General features: G+C 33.4%; 3 protein-coding genes across 3 annotated transcripts; 1 reads left to right on the top strand and 2 right to left on the bottom strand.

The window, feature by feature from the left end:
- The first annotated feature begins 74 nt into the window (after window positions 1-74).
- Window positions 75-15,104, top strand: LOC113523579 (rab proteins geranylgeranyltransferase component A 1). The gene is made up of 9 exons (XM_052902786.1): window positions 75-254; window positions 1,941-2,139; window positions 2,594-2,732; window positions 3,505-3,748; window positions 4,252-4,474; window positions 6,951-7,300; window positions 10,133-10,251; window positions 11,438-11,569; window positions 13,108-15,104. Exons 1-9 carry the CDS (start codon window positions 206-208, stop codon window positions 13,258-13,260), a joined length of 1,608 nt encoding a protein of 535 aa, XP_052758746.1. The 5' UTR covers window positions 75-205; the 3' UTR covers window positions 13,261-15,104.
- A 1,376-nt stretch (window positions 15,105-16,480) lies between these two features.
- LOC113523475 (inosine-5'-monophosphate dehydrogenase) lies at window positions 16,481-18,655 on the bottom strand. The gene has a single exon (XM_026909458.3). It carries the CDS (start codon window positions 18,291-18,293, stop codon window positions 16,755-16,757), a length of 1,539 nt encoding a protein of 512 aa, XP_026765259.1. The 5' UTR covers window positions 18,294-18,655; the 3' UTR covers window positions 16,481-16,754.
- A 4,392-nt stretch (window positions 18,656-23,047) lies between these two features.
- Window positions 23,048-24,162, bottom strand: LOC128202449 (uncharacterized). Its single transcript, XM_052902822.1, has one exon. The coding sequence runs from the start codon at window positions 23,884-23,886 to the stop codon at window positions 23,254-23,256; it is 633 nt and encodes a 210-aa protein (XP_052758782.1). The 5' UTR covers window positions 23,887-24,162; the 3' UTR covers window positions 23,048-23,253.
- Window positions 24,163-24,916: the final 754 nt, after the last annotated feature.

The raw sequence follows: 24,916 nt of genomic DNA, 5'->3' as shown, positions 1-24,916 counted from the left end.
AAATAAGTAATAATCGTATTTGGTAATGCCGTCTCAAGCTGTCGCGGTCAGTTTGACTGTTATTCTATACTGTCAATGTCAAGTTGTGGAGTCTTGCCTGACTGCTCGAATCGAAGACGTGCGAAAGAAAGTTAAAATTTTTAGGCGAATTTTTAATTGTGAATTGCACATTTATATCACCAATTCTGAACAAAAGGAATAAAACATGGACGACGATTTACCGACCGACTTTCAGGTCATCGTTGTTGGTACAGGTATGTCTATTTATTTCTTCTGGAATTCTATTGAGAATGATGGCGATAGCAGCCTACTTATCGATCTTATTTTTTTTTTCCATTGTGTGGTCATCATCAATGCTCCTAGTCGTTAAATTCATTACATTAAAGTTGTTTCACTTTACTTATGTATATATTTCTTTTATTAAATTTACCACGTCACCAATCTTCATGTATATGTATGCCTTTTTGATGTCTGTAAGCGAAACACCGACCTGAATTCATGACAACCTAGCTTAGTCATTAATTAAATATTTGTCGAGTGTCTGTAGTTAGTCATTGCCTGACTTAAATTTTTTCGTAAATGATATTAGATAATAGTACTACCAATTTTCTAATTATTTTTATTTTTAAGTGTCTTATATAGACAGACATGGACAGTAGATTGAGCAATAGCCTTACAAAAGAGATCATTTTCTTGAAAGACAAAACAATTACATATTCAATAGGTCTCTCTCTTTTATATTTTGAAGAATAGCTCCAATTAAGTTAGCCTTTTGTTCTATTCATATAATTTAAAAGAAATTCATCACATTACCCTTTGGTGTGACCAAAGGATTACCTTTGAGTGAACATTCCTATTTAAGTAAGGTAAATCTCAATTCTCCACAATCTAGTTCATTCATTGTTTCTACTTATTTTTTTTTGTTTGAATTTAGAATATACAATATTATAGATAGTTCTAAATCAGTTCCATCCCTTTTTACTGTCTATGATTATTACGAAGTATTGAAAAGATATAGAGAATAAAGCTTCTGCAAACCTGAAGATATGAAAGAGACAACTACTGATTGCACAATAACTTTGTAGCTCATGATAATGAAATGAATATTGAGAAGTCAATAAACTTTTAATACATTTCTTGTTTAATTTCAATAGGTTAAAAAGATTATCTTTGAAAACACTAGTTTTATTTAAAAAATCTAAAAATTAAAGATATGGATTATTGGTGGTTGGTTATTATAAAATACAGAATTTGATACTCTATCACCATTAGCATATTTAAGATTATTTCAATGTGGGTCTACCCTGTAAAAAAAGGTGTATATATACTTTAAGACATATCTTTGCAAAGCTTCACTTGTATCTAATTTGGCATAGTCCACCCATTCCCCCACTTAAATATGCCTTTGTTTAACACTAAGGAATAAAGTAAATGATATTATCACATCTTTAATTTAAGTAATTTAGAATAATAATTGTAATAATAGTATTTGAATGATTTCTCATAACAGTGGGTATCTTACTTTAATCAGATCAGGTGTTCAAATAATGAATGTACATAATAATTATTAATTAATATTTATTAATTTCATATAATAATTAGATGAGATTAGGTACATTATGGTTATGGTTTATCCTATATACACTAATGTAGGGTAAACACAATGAAATATATTTCTAAATTTTCACACCCACATTTAGTATATATAATGGAAATCCAACATACAATAACTTGTCCTGTAGATAGACAGTGATATTTTATTTATCATAAACTTCTATAATGTCTGAAAGTGTAACATTCTTCTTTAATTTTCATAAAAAAAAAATTCATAGTATAAACACATATCATGAAGATAACAAAAAAAAAAAAATATTACAAAATGAAAGCACCCTCTTTTTGAAAATGTGTGAAGACTTATTAGTGTTTCTATTGTTGTTAAGGAATGGTGGAATCAATAGTAGCTGCCGCCTGTAGTAGGATAGGGAAAAATGTTCTGCATCTGGACTCTAGTGATCATTATGGAGGACTCTGGGCTTCTTACAACTTTGACGGCCTTCAGAAATTCATTAAAGAAGTAAATTCTGATCCGAAAAGACAGCAACAAGTTTATAACCTTTCTGAAAAATGGTATATAGAAAAGTAAGTATAAATGTGAATATGTAAATTTATTGTATAAATATATTACATGTGTAGAAATTATAGAAATGTTAGTATTTACTAATCTATTGTTAAAAATGCCTATTCTAGCAAAGAATTAGCTTGTCTTGTCTCCTCTCAAAATGGAGCCCTGCTTATTGTTAAAATATGACATTATAATGAAATATAATTGTGTGTTAATGAAGTAAGAAAACAGTGTATCAGCCACTTCTTTTTGTTTTCAATGTGTCATAAAAGGCAATTAGGGGAGCAAAGCACAATGCCCCAATGCTAGGAAAACTTGAAATAAAACCTTATACAAAACTGCTTCTCAGCATGAATATGATAATGGCAAGCTTATATTCTTCTGTTATGGAGAGAGACATGCTAAGCTGAGCAGTGGCATGTTAATGGGATGAGGTTATAGTTTCAATAACATTAAAACATATGTTGTTAGGGAGACCCCACAAGAAGAAAAAAAAGAAGAGGGACAAGATAAGACTGAAGACAGCAAAGCTGAACCTCCCAAGAAGGTGTGGAGTCAAGCAAACTTCACATCTGAATATAGGAAATTTAATATTGATATGACTCCAAAAGTAAGTTTTTACTCTTAAAATATTTGTTACAGTTGTACTTACAAATTATTCTAATTTAAATTTAATATAAATGGCACATTTTAGTATGAGAGAATAGGCATCAACATGGAAGGAAGAACAACCATATAGAATTTTGGTAACAAATTTATTCATATGATTAAGATTAGTTAAAATAAGTTAATTTATAGAAAATCTTTTATTTTATATTTATTATATTATATTAGCCATTAACTGTCCATTGTTGAACATAGGCCTCCCCCATAAGGATGGTTTTGTCAGTTGTTGTCAGGTGGGTTGACAACCACAGTTAGGCTTTGGTGATATTTTAAGAGGGAAGCTGCTGCCCATACCTCGACTATTAAGACACCCAAAGGAAAGGAAAGAGTGGCCCATTCTATGTCAGGATCTGGTTAATTTTCTATAGTCATTATCAAATAATAGAAAATAGTATGAGGCCTATAAAATCAAAGGCAGCTAAACGCCATAAAAGCGATTTCATTTTCACTCTGTACTGAAATATAGTTGGAGTTCTATTAATTACAATTCAAATTATTACTAATATTCAATTTTTTTTCAATCTAGTTTAAAATATAGAATATTGTTCCATATACTTGACAAAATATTAGTTTTTGTAGTTTCCTGAACATTTGACAGACTTGGATTTAGCTGTCTTTGATTCACTTTCGTATTTGAAGTACAATATGTAGTCATTTTTAGAAAGTTATATAAATGCATGCTCTAAAATGTATAGTGACAAAGTCGTCTTCCACAGTTATTATTCTCCCGTGGCCCACTCGTGGAGCTGTTGATCTCTTCAAATATCGCCCGTTACGCGGAGTTCCGATGCGTAACCCGAGTGCTTACTTGGCTCAATGACCGGCTGATGCCGGTGCCGTGCTCGCGAGCCGATGTGTTCGCAACGGAGGCGGTCAGCATTGTCGAGAAAAGGATGCTTATGAAGATGCTCACCTCCATTGTTGGTTATAATGAAGAGGAGATGAACAATGAGTTTAAAGGTAAGTTCTTGTTTAGGTAGAGGTGGAGATGTAAGTGTTAAGATTAGCATAGAGAAGTATAAGTAAAGATTAAAATTTGATGTAAAATGTCTGGCCTCTGACACTTGTTGTTCAGACAATTAATCAGATTTTAATTGTGACCATTAAATTGACAGATGAGAGCAGTACGGAAGTAAACACTATCTATTGTAAAAAGAAGAATCGAAATCACTTCAAAATACTAAATAGAGATCCTTTGATTGATTTTGAAGTCGGTTGAAAAGACATGTCAAAGTCACGAAATTCTTGCTTATACCAGAAAGAATTTTCCAAATTTTTTACAGTCTAGGGCAGTTTCATTTATATTGTCGTCTAACATCTACCATTAAGGGAAATTTAGTAAATTTAATATGTATCAAGAGTTATTAAATGTTTTAAACCATTTATCCGATAACTATTGGACATATTATATTAATGAAATGTAACAGGATCTTATGGATAATGTAAATTTTTTCTCAAATTAGATTGGAATGACAAGACCTTCAAAGAGTACCTCACGCACAAGGGGCTGACTCCAAATCTGATTCACTATGTGCTGTATGCAATTGCCGGCGGCACTGATAAGATGCCGTGCCTGGAGGGTGTGAAAGAATGCAAGAAATTCCTTATGAGTCTCGGTCGTTATGGCAATACTCCATTCCTTTGGCCCATGTATGGAAGTGGAGAGCTGCCTCAGTGTTTCTGTAGGTGAGTAAATATTTTTTTATTATGTTACAGTAACTTGTTGATTATGAGATACAAACATAGTTAATAAGTTATTAAAATATTTTATCAACCTTTAACTGTCCAGTGCTGAACATAAGTCTCGCCCTTGGGGGGTTTTGCCAGTAAATGCCACGCTTGGCAGGCGGATTGGCAACCGCAGTTACACTTTAGATATGTTTTAAGAGGAACACTGCTACCCATCCTTTGCTCTCCCTTATTAGTCTTTTACGACACCTACGGGAACGGAAGGAATGACCTATTCACGGCGATTTTATGTAATATAGAATAATAAACAAGCTAACGCCTAGCTGATCGAAAGTGGTAACCAATTTATTAATATGATAGTGAAACTTATTCCCCTATAATATTTGAAGATAATTTAAAAAATATTAATTACATATGACCTATATTTTAGTAAGACCTATTTCATATATTTTGATATGTCTTATATAACGTAGTTAATGGAGTTATTTTTGTTAGAGAATTAAAATTAAAAATAATGAAATCTACAAATTTGAAAGATCTTTCGAAATATGTCTGTATTAATTGAGTAGGTACTCTGAAAATTTATTTGTAACATAATGGTTGTTAGTCTCTGACAGTTCAGGCGGGTTGAAAAATTCATGTTACACGAATCGTAATACGATTATACCTCTCGACCACAGATATAGAATTAATAGATGGCACAACTGCGATGTAATTTGTGTGCTAATTTTTTTACTAAATTCGGGTCAATTTCAGAGACATATTGACAGAAAAAGCATTATGGGTGAGAGTTACGGAAGTGTAGAAGGTTTACTATCCATAAACAGCTTTATTGATATCTCAGTAATTAAATATGAAAATTATGACTCTATTAGTATGTAGTGCTTATCTGTTTGAATGTATACGGTTGAAAGATACCAGTTCGTATCCTAACTAAAAAAGTTACGTTTTTCAATAAAAGCATTTATTAAAAAGGGGTTTTAACTATTATTTATAAATATGATATTGCGGCTGCATTTTCATTATTCACCTCATTGCTGCAATGCAAAAAATGCACCATGAATGTATTACTTTGCACGTAGTTCAATGACCTAAATGTGCATCAACTTGATCAACGCAAACAAAAATGAAGACACTTTCTAATGTTGCATGCCGCACGTTTTAATGTTTTAAAATTACGATGTTTGCAGATCTAATGAGATATTTTATAAATAAAGTTTATATTTATTGTATTAAATATATATATTTTTTAATTTATTGTCAACAAAGATAAGAAAAATGCTTATACTCTGCTTAGCTAGAAATGTAGAATTAAATTATTAAAATAAATAATTAAAAATTAAATTGTCGAATTAAGTTAAAATCATGTATTTCAGTATCTCATTTTAACCAATATTAATATTACGTGACTATTTAAAGTGTAAGTAAAATTGGTACTCTTCGCAGACAGGTTGTTGCCCAATTTCATTAACACTTCTTTGCATGTTTTTTCTTTATTGGTGAAATAAGTAAAGGTGATATAATTTGTGTTTAAAATTAAAAGAAAAATTGTTAAAAAAAATAAATTTGATAGCTGTTTTTTTTTCTGCAATGGACATTAAAAAAGTATCTAGACATGATCAAATTAAAGTGAAATTGTTTTTTTTTATATAATTTTTGGGCATTCAATGTTATGATGGAAATTTCCACCATTATGCAAAGAAGGGTTAAAATATCAACCGTGAAATCTTTATGGCATAAAAAAGTTAATGGTTATCACAGGAATTACTTTTCATAATTCACATAGAATTATTTTATACTAACTACTTTTTCCCTGAAAATTTTCAAGTGTGGATTTTGGAAATACTTAACCATTTCTATATAACGTATCAACATAAAACATAAAGTTTCATCTTTAGGAATCCCACAATGAAAACCGTATCCAGTTTGGTGCAGTAGTTCTTACGTGATGCCGAAACAAACACTAGAATTACTCTTGTTATATAATTTTTTCTTTAATATCTCATAAACATCTTGTAATCTCTGCATAGAATAGGCCACCCCTTCTTTTCCCCTGGGTGTCGTAAGAGGCGACTAAAGGAACTAATGGTCGAGGGATTGACAATCGAGCGATGGACAACAGCGTCCCTCTTAAAACGTCACGAAAGCCTAACTAGCGTGGCAACTACTGGCAAAACTTCCCTTATTAAGGAGGTCTATGTCCAGCAGTGGTGCTCTGTTTGTTTGTGAGGAAACGAGAATTTTATTGCTTGGTTTTAGTTCTTTGGATTTTCAAGGAGCGTACCATTTATCGTAGACTATTTGTACCGTATTTATTAATTTTATTGAACTAAAATATTATTTATTTGTTAAAAACTAAATTATTATATATTTATTATATTGAAGTAAAATATTAATTGAACTAAATACAGTGTCAAATTGTTGTTATATTTGTTATTACTGTAATTAAGTACTATTTGTAATTTTCACCTAGGCTTTGCGCGGTATTCGGCGGGGTGTACTGCCTAAACCGGCCGATCGATAAAGTGGAGACAAAAACTGTAGACGAGGGTAAAACAATGGTCACAATTGAAAGCAAGTCCAAGACGCTGAACTGCGACCACCTGGTCATCGGTATTAACGAGTGTCCTAAAGAGCTTCTCTCACCAGAGCCAGCAGAGAGCTGTGATATATCGAAAGCCATTTTCATAACAAATGGCACGATCTTGCCGAGCGAGAAGGAGCCACTCAGCCTACTGCGCTTCCCTCCATTAACTGAAGAAGACAATGCTGTCACCGTGCTAGAAGTCGGTCCAGCCACTGGGTCCTGTCCGAAGGGATTATGTAAGTACCAGCCATTGGGATCGATTCTGAGACGCCATTCTCTAAATTAATTATTGTATTGCATAGGTATTGCAGGCGTTCATTGGCTACGGTAACCACTTACCGTCAGATAGACTGTATACTTGTTTACCAACTCAGTGATATAAAAAAAATTTAGGATTATGATTTTTTTTAGAATAATTAATATATGATTGTAGAGATATTTAAGAGCCGATTCTATTACGATTCGCATTATATATTTGTTATTAAGGCACTTGATACGAGGGACTAAATATCATGAAAGTAATAAGTAAACCAGCCAGGGTCACCTATTCGTTTAATTTTTTGCACCACTTTTTGCGTGTTCGCGTCATTCGGTAATCAGTAGGTTTTTTTTATCGAAGGCTTTTTACTGTATCTATAGAGGAATAACGTGTGACTCATTCACTAATACTTGATTGTCGAATGTTTACCGCTATTGTAATGGTATTTATGTGGTGGTGGTAAAATGTACAAATACCGATGAGTGTATTGAACCTAAAATCGATATATATATATATATATATATATATATATATATATATGTGGTTGGATGCATTAATATAATTATAATCAAATATTGGTATGGCTCGCTAGGTTTAGTGCTACCATCGTTGTCTTGTTGTTTTTGCTGTAGCAAGTTCACGTTTAAACCAAAGTCAATGATTAATAAATTATGAAAAGGGATTTATTTAAAATTTCTTACAATAATGTATAAAACCAGTTTTGCTATTGAAGTGTTATTATTATTACAGTTACTATTCGATACGAAACAATAATTTATAAATGAAACAAAAGTTTGATTTGCATGTGTACACACAGCTGTAAATATTATTTGTTATATGTATAAATTATATTCCGAAGTTTTTAGTATCTGTATCATTCATTTTGGATTGAAAATGGAATGGCAATCTCTTTACTAATATACCAATATATTTTAGTGGGATATTAGATATGATAGGTGAGGATGAAGTTAGGTCGATTATAAGCTAATCGATGTAATAAATTCAACAAGATTTAACCATGATGGTTTTCAAGGGGTCAACTTGGAGGTCAACCTGACAATATACCCTATATTGCAAATATTGGGACAGTTAGACTCTACTACTAGCAATATTTTTCTTCGCTCCTCATTAGAATGTGGTAGACATTAACTCGACGTTATGGAAATAACAGAATACGCTGTAATGTTTACAGTACTTTCATGTGTTGCCACTACTGAGTACTGTGGAATAAACGAATATGTGGATACAGAAAATGTAACGCAGCATTATTTTTAATACTATGAACACACCAAACCATCTCCAAACATATTTTATGCCTATTTAAAATAATATTTGAATTTAATACACATTTCACTGTAATTTGCGATAGTTACGACCTCGAAAGTCTAGGTCGATTTGCACTTGTAGTTGGTACGTGAATTTTTTCAGAAATATAATTGTCAGGAAATATTAAAATAATCTAGGTCAATAATCTTTTTGAATAAAAAGTTTATTTTTTTTTATTTATGTTAAATGTAATTTGTACATATTTACAGATTTTAATATTAAATTGAAATATAACATATAATTATACACATTTAAATAGATTATGGTAATAAAGTATGGTATTTACGAGAATGCTTTGTGTTAACAGCATAATTAAACAGAATATCTTAGTACTCAGCTTGTAAAGGAAGATAGTTATATGCGTGTTATTTGTATAGAAAACACGCTTCATGCTAGGTTTCTCACAGACTAGGCAGAGAACCGAGTGACAAATACGTCTAATCTTGTACATGTCTTTTGCTTTATTTTCATAATTTATTCCATACTTATCGTCTTAAAGGACAATATATGTGAAGACAAGATAGATAGGTATTATTAGATTAATATAATAGAGAAATAACTAATATAATAGAGTCCTCAAGATATGCAACCTATAAACAGTATCATGGGTGTCACAGTGAGTTCTGTTGACGAAAATGGTAACAATCGCATCAGAGATGACTTACCGGAATTACCCTTAGACGAGTTGGTCGTTTTCTTATATAAAATATATATATATATATATATATATATATATATATATATATATATATATATATATATATATATATATATATATATTAAACGATGCCAATTAATGAACTTACTGTATCACGTAAGGGCGCATTAAATGGAATAAAAAGTATCCTATTATGTGTATATCAAAATTCATTTTAATCTTTTCAGTACTTTAAGCGTTATTTAGTAGTACTTTCAATTTACTTCCATCTTTACGTTGTAGACATACTATTTAAACGCACAAAGCGTTTTGCATCTTCTTTCATTATGCGTACGGCCACGTTCCAGCTTATGTTTTTTCAACCATATATAATCTACACCGTTTTAAGGCAAATGTGAATGGGCTATTCGTGGGCCTGCGAGCTCCATCTTAGATCACATTATCACTGTCCATCAGGTGAGACCGTGATCAATAGTAGGACTCTTCAACAAAATAAAGTTTTGATAAATTGAAATCAATAACAGATGAATTGTAATCTTCGCCTACGTTAATTACTATGTAAAATATTATATGTTGTATTCTAAGTTTTCTAAGTTATTCCTGTATTCTAAGTTAGGATATAAACTATTCGTATACGAAATTTCATTGAAATTTGTTCAATAATGTTTTGCATGAGAGTCCGTCTATGCACACATTCTCGTAACTTTTTGCTTTTGTAATAGATTGTAAATAGAATTCACAGGATACTAATATCTTATTTGATTCATATATTGTGATTTTTTTTTAATTTGTTAATATATTAAATAATAAATATTGTTGTTACAGTTGTGGTGTATTTCATAACGAACAAAGTGAAGGATGCCGAGAGCGATCTGATGCCGTACGCTGAGAAAATCTTTGACATGTCCGGCGGCGACCAGACCGTCACGTCTGACAAACCCAAGGTTAGTTAGTTTACACTTCTATTGTAATACTTGACACTGAAAATGCTTTTTTTGAGTAAGATAATGCCTTTTTTATAAAAGACCTAACAAGACGCTATATTTAATTATTGTAATTATAGTAAAGAGGCATAAATATTGGTTGACACTTCATTAGATACCTGATGGAAAGTGGTTACCGTCGCCTATAGACATGAGCACTACCATAGACATAACAGAGTATACGCTTTCGCCCATGATCCCCCCCCCCCCCCTATGCTGCTATTAGTGAGAACTTAGGTGTTATGCCTCTGTACCCTGTTAATTCACTGCTATATCCCACCCTTCCTACCAAATACGAATGGGATGGAGGTGGCCAAGCATACGACTTTTGTACAAAGTCTCCCTCTGGTAGAATCTGGTAGAATGTAACATAATTGCTTCCTAATCGCTAGATGGATTCAGTACATTTTTCTCTCCTAAATGACATTATTAACGGTTCAGTGCCAATATATAAAATTATTCATACCTAAAAGTGATTTTAGTACTAAATTAAGGTAAATTCTAAAGGTAGAATCTACATTTACTCGATAACTGCTATCATACATACATACATACATACATATCTGTCACGCCTGTCTCCCATTAGGGTAGGCAGAAACAATGGAACGCCAAATGCTTCGATTCAGACAAACCTCTTTCGCTTCTTCTACATTCATCAATCTTTTCATACACGCTCGCCGGTTATGGGTACTTTTAATTTGGCCTTTATTTAGCACGTCGCCTATTTGGTCGACATACGTCCGTCTAGGGCGGCCCCTACCGACATCTCCATTCATTCTTGCTCGATAAATCTCAATCGTAATTCTTCTTTCATCCATCCTCTCCAAATGACCAAACCAACGCAACATTCCTTTTTCGATTTTTGTCACTACATCGTCTTTCAGTCTACACTTCTCTCTAATCACATTGTTTCTTACTCTATCTTTTAAACTGCTATCACACATTACAAAACATGTCAAAAATTTGAATTGTATTCAAATATCGTGCAATTTTCGACTATCGTTAACCATTTGCGAGATACATAATCAAGGATTCATTTGTTACTAGATAGATTGATTTTGATAATTGAGCTACACCTTTGGACACTAATTGCGCCATTTTTTTTTACTATTGATCAGTTTATAATATAAATGAATATTTGTTTCAGTGCCTGTGGTCGCTGTTCTACAACGCGGCGGACGGCGGCGGCGCGGGCAGCGGAGCGGCTAGCGGCGCGGACGGCGTGTTCGTATGCGCCGGGCCCGACTCCGGCCTCGACTTTGACCGCGCCGTCTCACAGGTTACTCGTTCGCTTATAACTTTACCTGGCTTTTAAACCACCATATCTATCCGTAACACTTAAAAACCTGTTTTTTTTAAATCAAAAATATATAAGTGTACCTTTACTGTGTTTACAAATAAGTTTATTCTCTTCATAATACTAGTAATCTATAATATTCTAATATATTTATTTTTGGAGGTTCCATAAGTTAATGTATTGTGAAGAACTGGTGTCTGAAGTAGGATAAACCTGTGTTACAGATCACCAGCGGGTCTACTATGAAATGAAATTCCGAAATTTCGGACTCAATTTCGTGTTTTTGTTAATACCAAAATCGGATCAATAAATGGAGTTTAACATTTCTTTCGTCATACATCCTATCATAAAAGTCCAAAGGAACAATATTTTAACATTTTTAATATTTCCAAATGGCATGTATTATGTAATTTTAACATCAAATTTCTGTTTCGTTTGGTTTCGAAATTTTGGAAAACATTTCATGGGAGGCCCTCAGATCCTCATCCCACGGTGTTGGTACTATTGTACAATTTGCTCTGGTTATGAATATAATAACAAAATTAAAATTGAATAAATAATGTAATATGTATTATGATATATGAGATGCATATCAGTTGAGAGAATAATTAAAGGCTTCTAAATGTACATATTTTGTGAAATGAATATAATTGTAACAAACGTGCGTGAAACAAGTAAACAAGATTTTAGTTACGTCACAGATAACATTATATATAGGGAAATTGTTTACCGTCGATGTTATCAACGTTTAGGCTTATTACACCAGTACACGAAGCGACGAAATAATTAATTGAGTTTGGTGCTAAAACAAGTGACCTTCTATTGTTACGTGACATCGAGGTAGCCGGTCGTCGGCTTCTAATAACACTAACAACAAATTAACCAAGTGTTACGTTATATTAGACATCTAAGAGTTATTCTACTGTAGGGTCAAAAGTGTTGTGTCTATATATAATCGATATGTGTTATTAATTATCTTATATCTGTAATAATATGTTTAAAAATTAAGATTGAGTTTTAAAAAAAAATCGATTTTAATGGTGTCATAACCAGTTATTTTAATTTAAGAATTAAACTACTGAACCGATTTTGATAAAAATTCTACCAATCTTTTATATATATGTAAGTAAAATATATCGTTTTTATTATATATCAAATAATGGACAACACAAATTAATCATGGTTTTTTATTGTGAATGGCATATTGCAACTGATGATAGGTTATGTGTTAGTACCCTACATAATAATAGCTTTTTCCATAAAAAGTTATAACAGTGAGGGTGGTTCTAGAAAAACATGGACACATTGAATTATTGATATACAACAGTTTCGAATAAAAATAAATTCAACAAGAATTGTTCACGATGGTTTCCAGGGGAACCACGTGGAGGTCGACCTATTCGGGCATATTGCTAGCAATGGGGCTGTCAAACTCCATTGCTAACAATCCCTTTCCCCCCACAATAATGCGCTTTGTGATGATAATACGGAGAGTATAACAAATGGTGAATATATTACAGGCGGAAGAGATTTTCAAGCAAATCTGTCCCGGTGAGGAGTTCCTGCCACGTGCCCCCGATCCAGAGGAGATCGTGTTTGAAGATGACGTCACCCACGGCCCGGAGTTTCGGCGCGAGGATGACGATGCGGACGGTGACGCGCCCAAGGAGTAGTCGCGTGCCGCCCTCTAGCGAAACAATTCCAACAGTGCGTTTGAACGTGCCACCCTAACCGTATCCTACAAATGACGGAGCTCTCATTATGTAACGTAGCTTTTGTTTACATTGCACAATATCACAGTGTAAAGAATCTAAAGCCCTTTGTACACGGGTAGAGCAAACAGTGTAGTCGCATAGTAGAGTACTAACTGTACCAACATAGACTTTTGGTAGAGTATTAGAATTTGGAAGAGTAAAGTAGCTAGAATTAGGGGCAAGTCGCCACATGACTTGTCTTCCACATCCCAGTATCCTGTCTACTTTACCGTTTTAATTTGAAGATACACTGTTTATTCTAACAAAATATAATAGTTTAGAAAATTGTTCTAATTAAATTACAGTACTGGGTATGGTTAAAGCTGTAAGTTAGTACACTTTACTGTTATTTCTACCTACATGCCCTTCCTTTTACATTGGTTCCATGCAACTGGCGATATGGGTTGATCTTGGAGTGGGGGGCTGAGTAAAGCTGTTGTAGATTACTGGACTGTGATATAGCAGTTTAGTACTCTATTCAGATTTCTATTATATTTGTAAGATACGATTATTTACACTGTGGCAACACTTGCAGATGCTATTAATATCGAGCGCGGACTTTACATTTCTAGGTGTGGTGGCGTTATAATTACAGACACGGTCAAAACGTACTGCATAGTTACTAAGGTGTAATCTCAGTAAGATTTATACGCTTTGGTCGCTTGACTTCGTGCATTCCGACTGGTGCGTGCGGTTGGTGCACGTTATACGACGACTCCGGTTGTGCAAGACTCGTAGGGGTCATCGAAATTATCGTCTGCTGAGTTTACTATATTATGTTAGTATAATAAACATAATCTCAATTTTTTTTATAATTGATAATATCATGATTAATATAGTCTAAGTTTAGTAAACTTAGCAGGTCGAATTGATGTTGTGGTCGCCACATGTGACGGAGGCTTCAATAACTTAGCTTGGTTGTCTTGATGAAAGTGAGCAAGATAAACTCATAGCCAATGTTAGTAAAAGTATGTATTGAGTTGCATTCAAAGAGATATGTTGATTGATCGAAATTATGTCTATAATCAAAATATCACGAGGCAAGCCTACGATTATCACGGTTTAGGCAAGCTAAAATGTTTTATTAATATATTTTTGTGAGTTATTTATTTATTTATCAAAATGAGGTATAGACTATAAAATGGACAATTTGTGTCTGGCATGCTCTCTATCGAGCCTATGGTGGCACAGTGTTTGAAGTGAAACCAAAGTATTATCACAGGTATTACAATCTATTTTTCCTTACTTGTACTATTAGGTAAACAATTTTGATCTTTTTGCGAGAATATCCATATAGAAGTGAGATCTAAAAATAAATATGTACTCAAAATTATAATAACATAAAAATAATATTTAGCATTCCCGAATGCAGTATTTGTTTTAAAATAGTTTAAAGAATGAACTACTATAATATAAAGGATAATAAATATTTAACAAGAATATTATATTTTAGTAATTTGTTAATTTTAAAGCGTTCTGATACGCCGAGATTGATTACCTAATAAGTCCAGATAAATAATACATTCAAGTGTGTACGAGGCGCGTGCAATGTTGGTAGGTAGGTACTTATAGTTAGCTAGGATGCAGTTTTGAAATGTGTAGTACATTTTGGACGCACCAGTCTAAGGCATAGATTGTAGCACTATTATTTTTACTATTGTTTAACTTAGCACTTTTAAATGATATTTATTGTCAGATGATGATTATCATGCCTGCGCAGCTTGTGCATTTATAATTCCAATAAATTGTGATTATTAGAATTATGTGAGTTGTGATTTTATTTACCCATTCATATCATACATACTGTACATAGTAGTAAAATGCCAAAAGTATTTATGCTCACTATAAATTGTTTTTTTTAATGGACGATAATGGAATGGTAATTCCACCTGCGCTAATGGTATACGCTGGCGGGGCATTAGTGAGGGATGCTAGATGAGAATGAAAAAGGTAGGTCAATTAGCTCATCGTGATGAAATATACTTGAAATTCAGCACGATTGTTTCCAGGGGGATCACGAGAAGGTAGACCTGGTTGGGTATATTATTAGCAATAAGACCCACAGTCTCCATTACTCACAATCCCTTCCTTCGCTATAAAGTTATCATGTACAATATGAATCAAAGGCTCTCATTCTATTGGTCGTTTTAGGCAAACGTATAGGGTCAAAGTTCCGAACATAATACCTTCTTGTTCGGTCTCCCAGGACAACTGTGTCTACTATACGTATATGTATTACTAATACCAAGATTCATCTAAATCTGTTCGGTCATACACGCTTGATTGCGTAACACTAAATTTTAGTCGGAAGTAAGATAATGCGTTACTTGTATAGACCTTTTATCATTTAAAGTTTACGTATAGTTTTTATCATTTATATAAACAAACATACTAAAAATAATCGATACTTATATAGGTATTTAGTTGCAATGAAGGTTGGTTGCAGAATACGAGAATATTGATTATTCATAAGGTGTAAGAAGCCAGACAATTGAACTGATCAATTTAATCCTATTATTGCTGAAGCTACTATAGGTAGTATATAATATACTATTGTGGCAATCTGTTGTAGGTACATCTTCAATTATTGGTTGGTATAGAAGTTTATACGTGGTTAAAATTGAGATCATATTCTGTCAGATTAAAATGGCCGTTTTACTCTTTTCAAGTAGTCTGTTATTCCATTTGATAATATTCTTAAAGGTATATGGAACAATGATATGATTCATATAAAGTAACTTTTTAGCATTCTCTAGTCAATGTTTTAATTTTTTATACTCAAATCAAAATTTAAGAATAAGGTATCTTATTCTTATGGTTTAGTGACAAAGTCCTATTGTAGACTAATCAGAATTCAAAGTATTAAAATATGTAGGTACATTCTGTCTAGTAGTAGGCAAATAATTTTTTTTCTGAATTTATCAGGAAAATTATACTTAAGGAAAAATATGATATAGTCTACAATAACAGTTTTCAGGTTTGTCAATCCATGTTGTAAAAAGAATAGATTATGTATGTATACTTCTTAATTACGAAATATGCAACTTAAATATTTATTTAAAGCAATTTCATTTATAAACTCAGGGAGTAAGCAACTATAATATTAGGAATGAATAAAAAAAATTAAAAATTACATTAATTAGTATGTTTACACACTTTATTATCAAGTACATTTCTATGTCCGGTTTTTTGTCAATATATAACATTGGTTTTGACTGACTGCATAATTATAAAATGATACTTATGTAAATGGAATATATTAAGTACATTGTTAACAATATTTACTTTCTCTTATGGCAAATACATCTTCATATATAAATACAAAAAATAATATTTTCTACAAAACAAATTATATTTTCATTACATTTATATTGAACTGAGCTAAAAGTATACAATATCACATAATATAAACATTAAAATAAGCGTTTTTCATAGGAGAATAGACCGTGTACATTTCCTTCTAATTGTGCAGAATATGTCCTCTTCATGAATCTCAGATCACCTGAATAGCTCATATCACGTAAAATAGCAACTGACCTAGCTCCAATATCCTGACAACTGTGTTGCATCCCAGTTTGCAAATATGGAAGAAATCTTAAGACAGATCCTTTGTCTACAATACTTCCACTAACACCTTGAGCAACTCTGTGTTTATCAGTTTCCTTATGGAAATATCTACTCATGGCTGAACCCTTGCCTTCTTTATTTTCCATGGCTTCCAAACTACCCATACCTCTGTATTTCTTCAGTCTCACTCCATCAGAAAAGAAATATTCACCTGGTGCTTCTGATGTGCCAGCTAAAAGTGATCCCATCATAACTGAGGATGCTCCTAATGCCAATGATTTCACAATATGTCCTACAGATTGAATGCCACCATCAGCAATTACAGGTACATTAAATTGTCGAGCATATGAGGAAACTTGGTAGACAGCAGTAGCTTGTGGGCACCCACAAGCCATTACTTCTTGTGTGATACAAATGGAACCACTACCCATGCCAACTCTCAAAGCATCCACACCAGCATCAATAAGATTCTTTGCCTGCATCCTGGTTACAACATTGCCTCCAATAACTTGGATATTGGGATATGTTTTTTTTATAAATTTAATCATTTCTATTTGGTAGATTGAGTTACCTTGAGAGGAGTCAAGGACGATGACATCTACACCATTTGCAACGAGTAACTTTAGACGTTCCCTGTCAGCCTCACGGGTGCCAATAGCTGCACCAACAAGTAATTGTTTATTAGAATCCTTTGATGCATTTGGGTAACTGCGGGCTTTTTTCAGATCAGTCCTAGCAATAAGTGCTACGAGTTCACCAGATCCATTTATAATTGGAAGTTTTCCTTTCTTACTCTTCTCTAAAATATAATTGGCGTCTTGCAGAGTGACACCTGACTGGGCTGTAATCATTTCGTCTATTGGAGTCATAACCTCTTTGAGGCTGAGATGCGGATCTCCTTCCCTGAAGTCTATATCTCTAGAGGTGACGATTCCTATGAGTCTGCCGCCCAATTTACCATTTTCTGTAATGGGGTATCCTGTAAATCCATTGGTCTTTTTTGCTTCTATAACATCAGCAACAGTGTTTTCTGGACCCATGCACACTGGGTCTCTGATAAATCCATGCTTATATTTTTTTACTTTATGAACTTCGTTGGCTTGATACTCAGGAGTACAGTTGTGGTGAATGATTCCGATACCACCGCAAAGCGCCATCGCTATTGCCATGTCGGCCTCTGTTACTGTGTCCATAGGAGTAGACACTAGGGGTGCCTTAAGAAGGATTTTTTTGGTTAGCGGTGATGTTAGATCCACTTCTTCAGCAGTGAAATCAATGTATCCCGGCAATAATAAAAAGTCATTGTAGGTGAGGCCTTCACTATTAGCGAATATTTCCGCTGCAGAAAGGCCATCCCGCAAGTCTCCTTCAGCTGTGACGGACATTATTACAGCTGACACGTGGTAACAAGTATTGTATATATGCACACAGGCAACTGACAATCTTGAGTTCAATTTTTTTTAAATTTGTTAAAACAAATTACGTCTATGGCAGGATTCTTCAGTAATAAAATTTGTAGCAAGCGACACGTGGTAGCTTCAGCAGTCCTTCAGTTTATATGAAAGAAGATGATTCTTAAAATAGTTTCACTTAACGTAGATTTTTCGGAAAATTGGTTTAACAGGTAATGTAAAGATACTTTCTCAAAAATACAATTAAAAAGTATTTTTTATTAAAGATAAAAAGAAGCACGGCCGCATAAACTACGAATACCGGCTTCTCTGAAGAATATGAATGAAAAAAATTCAGTATGACAGATGAAGTAGAAGCAACGCGAATGACAGATGATGGAATGACAACATAGACTGACAGTAAATGTATATTAGATTTACTGTCAGTAAATTACATGAAGAAATATAAAATACAACATCTAAGTCTAAAGGAAGAAGTTATGATACCATTTTTTAAGCAACTTAGAATGGCAAACAAGCTGACCGTCCACTTGATGGAAAGTAGTAACTGTCGCCTATAAACATGTACATCACAGAGTATACTGACGTAATAGTCTATACTTAATTCAAGAATCGTAGTCTAACTTTTTTTTTAACTGATGATAATGGAACGGTAACTCCGCTTGCGCTATTGATATACGCTAGTGGGGTACCAGTGAGGGATGATTGGTGAGAATGAAGTCAGGCAAGTCAATTAGCCCATCGTGACACATTTAACGATAAATTAGTCACTATGGTTTTTAGGGGGAATCGCGAGGAGGTCGACCTGATAGGGTATACAATATAACAACTAACCTTTCCATTACTAAGAATTCCTTCCCCCTATCGTACTTTAAGATTGTAAAATGCTATTCACATATTTTCTAAATAGATTGCAATGTGATAATTAAATTAATGGCAATAAATTATAGTTTACTCCGGATCACAGATCAAGTAATCACTACGTTATATTCCAGATAGAGTATAAAATTCAATACCTATTCGTTTCTGTTTCGAAATACTGCTTTGGGAGTTGATTTCATAAGAATAATTGTCACAAGTCTCTTATGATTGAGAAGAAAATTTAATTTGTGGTATGATGATGAAATTCAGTAGTTAAAACAATTCAAACAATGTCTCAGATCAGAACATATGATAATGCGATTGAAAATGTTAAGAGATAGAATGCTTAATTGAGTTTTTAGTGGCATTAATAACTCATCTACATGCCAAATAATTGCAGTTGTGATCTAATGCTCCATTACCCACTTCTTTAAATACCTAGTATAAAACAAGGTCTGTGTCTGTCTGTCTGTTTCTAACATTACTCTTTATAAACTAACATCCAGATGTATTTTTGCAGGACGTTGTACTGGTTTGAATATAATTTACACTCGTGCAAAGAGAGATTGGTAGTGTTGAATAAGTTCGAATGCTACTTATTGTTTATTTGTAGTGCGAATTCTATTTTTCAAATAGACGAATATGATATGGTACAGCAACTTATGCTAACGGTGGCGGGAGGATGTCGGGGATGAATAATGAGTCTAATCTACTAGAAATGTACAATGCGTTGTTGTTGACCTGTCAAGGTACATTGTTTATTAGTAATGCGGATGGCATCCCTATTATTAATATATCATAATAAAATCTTTTCTGCGCTCGATTTCTGTGTTAGTCACTGGATTTAGTCAAATTAGACAAATAGAAGTATTTATAATAATCCGTTTTTGCAGATTAAAAAACTGGACAAATCTGTATTAAAGAAGGTCAAAGTAGGCCAACCATTATCTTTGTCTTCCTAATTCTGACAAAGTGAGTAAACTTTTAAAAATTAATTTAAATGCTATTTATATTGACGAAATTTCTCTATAATATAGTTAAAAGCTTTTGGACTTGGTACAAGAGGATTTTGGAAGTTTTAGACCCTTAGAGGTTGAGTTTTCAGAATTACTTTCTTATTGTTCACCTACACTATATAAAAATCCTATTTGCATAGTTTCTAGATTCTAGATTCAGCGGTTTCGGCTGTGCGTCGATATACTGGTCAGTCGGTCTATCAGCATCCTCTTTTATATATACACATTTGAATGATATGCTGAAATTAACATTTTTATGTTTGTTTGTCTATACATTAATTATTCCATATTATTTGGATGTTGTAATATTATATTAGCATATAAAATGTTTCTCACATTAGGTGAAATCATAAACTTCATTGTGAAATACTTGCATTTTATCCTCAATATGAATCACATGTATCTATAAAGACAGCATAGGTATCTATCTATATATAGTTTGTTCATTTGAAAAACAAACAAGAAAAATAATTTTCGCAAAAACTTAACATCAGTAAAAAAAAAACTTAATAAAATAAGTGCAATATCTCGGAATTTTTTACGTAATTAAAAAGGTATAACAATATTTTTAAACGCATTCCTTTAAAAAATAATCATCGAAATCGATTTAGTTTTCAGTTGGATTCAGAATTTTCTCTTTCTTGAAACCGTTAAGAAATATTTATTAAAGAAAAGCTTTTTAAATAAAAAGCTTTTTTGAAATATATATATATATATATATATATATATATATATATATATATATATATATATATATATACTCCTTCCAGCCAACCCAATGCTCATGTCTATAGGCGACGGTTACCACTTTCCATCAGGTGGGCCGTCAGTTTGTTTGCCATTCTAAGATGTATAAAAAAAAAAAGTGAGAGAGAAAATAATTAGCGGGAAACCTAGTGCAGAAAAGGTACAGGAAAAATGGTATACAAGGTAAATAGAATAAAAATAATATATATATGTTTTGAATTGTGATGTCAGTGGTATACTTATGCCGATGTAATTTCGTTGTGGTGGGTTAACTGATTTTTAACCTTTTTCAAAAAAGGAGCTTATCAATTCGATTGTATATTTTTATGTTTCTTACCTCATAATTCCGTTTGTTGTAAATCGACTTGGAAAACTGTTTTTGTCTCGAAAGGATATTATTACAGTTTGGTCCCATAGAATTGTTTTATTAAAATCGGTTTAGTAGTTTTTATATTGAAATCAAAATAACCTGCAATTTTTACCAGAGGGAGACTTTGTCCAAAAGTCGTTTGCTTGTGCACCTCTGTGTCACTCGTGTTTCTACCGTGAAGCAGTTGTATTTGCATGACTGTGTTTCGGTTTGAATGGTGGGATATAGCAGTGAATTTCTAGAGTACAGAGGAATAACACCTGAGTCCTAAGGAATGGCTACGTATGGGGGGTATCATGGGCGAAACACTATACTCTGTCATGCCCATAGTCTGCTCGTGTCTAAGGCGACCGTTACCAGTTTCCATCAGGTGGACCGTCAGCTTGTTTGCCATTCTAAGTTGCATAAAAAACCTGCATACAACAAATACGTACCACTGTATTTCAGCAAAGTAAACCAAAAGCGTAGTAGGGTTTTATCTTATACTCGCATCTACATATTTACAAACAATCTATCAAATTCAAGTGAAGTAGTAGTATTATATTCAATATACCAATACATTATACTGGGGGGAAAGGGATTGTTAGTAATGGAGACTGAGAATCCTATTGCTAGCAATATACCCAACCAGGTCGACCTCTTCGCGGTTCCCCCTGGAAACTATCATGGTTAATTCCTGATGAATTCATCATGATGGGCTAACTGGCCTGTTTTCATTCTCATCGATCACCCTTCACTGGTGCTCCGCCAGCGTATCCCGTTAGCGCAGGCGGGGTTACCATACCATTTTCACCCATCAAAAAATAAAAATACATTATACCTTTGAGTACTAAATTAGAGTATTATTTTCGTATTTTTTATATATGGACGAAATCTCTCTAATACTTATTTGCCATTCTAAGTTGTATAAAAAAAAAAAAAACTTGTGTTTGGTAATTACTTAAGTTTCATAATTACCTACCAGGAAACAAACAATTAGTTTATGTAATATATTGTTATTATTGTAAGGCAAGTATGCAAAGAAGCTTGCTAATCAAAGCACGCAGTGACGTCAAACAAAAACTCATACCTTGTAATGGGATATTTCCCATTACAATGCATTGAGGATGTTCTCGCGGTTATTAAAATGTAATGTAGATACATAAGTAATGAATTAGTTTTAATGATTCCTTTAAATTTTGGTCTAAATTGAAATGTGATCTGTTAATATTAAGTGTTTAAGTACCTATTATTATTTTATCTGTGATTTAAGTTAGCTAAGTTGCGAGGGAAGGGATTGTTAGTAAAGTAAACTAGCGTCACTATTGCTAAAATTTACTTTGTCAGGTCGATCTCTGCGTGGTCCCCTCCAAGATATCATAGTTAGTATCATTCTTAATAAATTTTTCTCCTCATCTATTATCGGTCACTGGTTCCCCTTTAAAATTATCAAGTTAGCTAAGCTAAGAGAAAAGGATTGTTAGTTAGGTCGACGTTCATGCGGGCGTCCTGCAACTTTCTTGGCTAATTTTCAATGGATTTGTTATAATGGGCTAACTCATTTGGCTTCATTTTCATCTATCATATGATCACCTCATCAGTCGAGAGATATTATATAGGAAGGTTGATATTTTACTATCGTCTATTGAAAAATAGTTAGCTAAGATATAGAAGGAATCTAATGCTTTTAGCTTAATTTACAAGGTTTTGAGTACCACGTCTATTCTGTGGACGTACTTACTAACAAAACAATGTAAAATAAATTAAACGTTTATTTTACTTCTATACATAAAAAAAGCTATGTAAGGAAGTCATTATAATTTAGTCACGGCGAACCACATCAATGCACACAACACAAATGTACGTAAAAAGGTAGGTACAATTTATAATTACACGTAATAACACACAGACCTTGCCACTGGTAATTGTCCACAAATATTTTTAGCATCCACTGACGAATTTAATCCTTATCCACACATTTGCCGTTAACTTTGATTTGGCCTGCCGGACAAGGGTCACCGTCGAAGGAGGCTCGATCATCCACGGATATTTCCGTAGCGTTCGGACCGGAGCTTAAGATGATATCTATGGGCTTCAGCGTCGTACTTCCGCTCTCTCGTTCAGTAAAGTATGGGACTGTACCCTCACTAGAAGTTTGTGTACGATCCGGGTTCACGGGTTTATCCTCTGGAAAGTGTATTTGGTCATCCACTTTGCTGTTATTTTGTTCTTCTTTATTAACTACCGGTTTATTAGTATTAGTGTATAACGGTTGACTCATTTTTTCAGTTACAACACGGGATAAAAAAAGTTGTCCTTTCGTTTGGTGTTCTATCACGGCCAGGTGTGCCGGGTGATCAGGTCCGTCGTCTTCGGCGCTTTGATATTCCGGTCGGTGATTGGTGATAGGTGCAGAATTATGAAACGGCTGCGGCGGTGAAAGTTGCAATTGCTCGTTGGGGACACGACGCGGTGCTCCGTCGAAGTCTGAGAGCTGACTGTTTCGTGTCAACACAATATATGACACAACTGGATTCCAAGTGTCCGTTTTTCCTACTACCGGTAAACACAATGCAATGAGTAATCCGATCATTACAATATCTTGTACTTAGCACTGTGTGTATGTTTGTAACAATTGCAGGTGAAGTGTTTATATTATATATAGTAAGAATTCCAGTATGTGAAAAATGTGTTTATGGGGAAACAGCTGTGCGCGTAATAAGGAGTCCGCTTCTGTCGCGTTAACTTCACGCTTTTTGCACTTAAGGCCAAGCTAGGACGCCGGCGTTATTGGAACGTACCACACGAGCATGAATTGTGCGAAAATGTATAATATTTGCTTGTATAGGTATCTGGTCTCAGGCGTTCGTAGTCCTTCAAGGCATTATGTAAAATACGTGGATATAATTTATTCCAACGTATTTATACCGATAAATTTCACTTTTACGTATATCTAAAACCGTATTACTTATTAATAGGACAAGGAGAAGTACAAAATGATTCATTATTTCTATAAATAATCATGGTTATGAGAGAATAACCATGATTATTAGCTAATAGACATGTAGCACAAACATTAATAACGTTTTATGGGTTTTACCTGATCGTTGTTCTTATTATTTCTGATATCAATGTAGTATTCAAAATAATTTTGTCTATGCATATGAGACTATAAGAATAATAAGTTTAATAAACATAAGCCTATTTTAAAATTTCTAATTGCACAAAAATTTATAACTGAAATTAGACCTTCCCTGTAACGATGATAGAATCCTCATTTTTAGCCTAAAATGTGGTAAGAAATAATTTCGCGATATCTGCTGTACGCAGTTTTTTTTTTTTTTTTTATAATATAGACATTATTATAAGGTTTTCTATTTGTCGTTAACCTCATATAACGGGGGGAAGGGATTGTTGGTAATATGGACTGTAATATGGTCCCATTGTTAGCAATATACCCCGTCACGACGAACTCCACGTGGTTCCCCCTGAAAATCATCGTGTTGAATTCCAGATGTATTCATCACGATGGGATAACTGACCTGTCTTTTCATCCTCACAAATCATCCCTTCCTGGCGTCTTACTAGCGTACCCCGTTAATTCAAGCGAGGTTATCATTCTA

This window comes from Galleria mellonella, unplaced genomic scaffold (assembly GCF_026898425.1).
Source record: "Galleria mellonella isolate WM207_F2 unplaced genomic scaffold, CSIRO_AGI_GalMel_v1 utg96, whole genome shotgun sequence".
Taxonomy (NCBI): domain Eukaryota; kingdom Metazoa; phylum Arthropoda; class Insecta; order Lepidoptera; family Pyralidae; genus Galleria; species Galleria mellonella.
The sequence above is the reverse complement of the archived record's forward strand: the minus strand, read 5'-3'. Positions and strand labels throughout refer to the sequence as shown.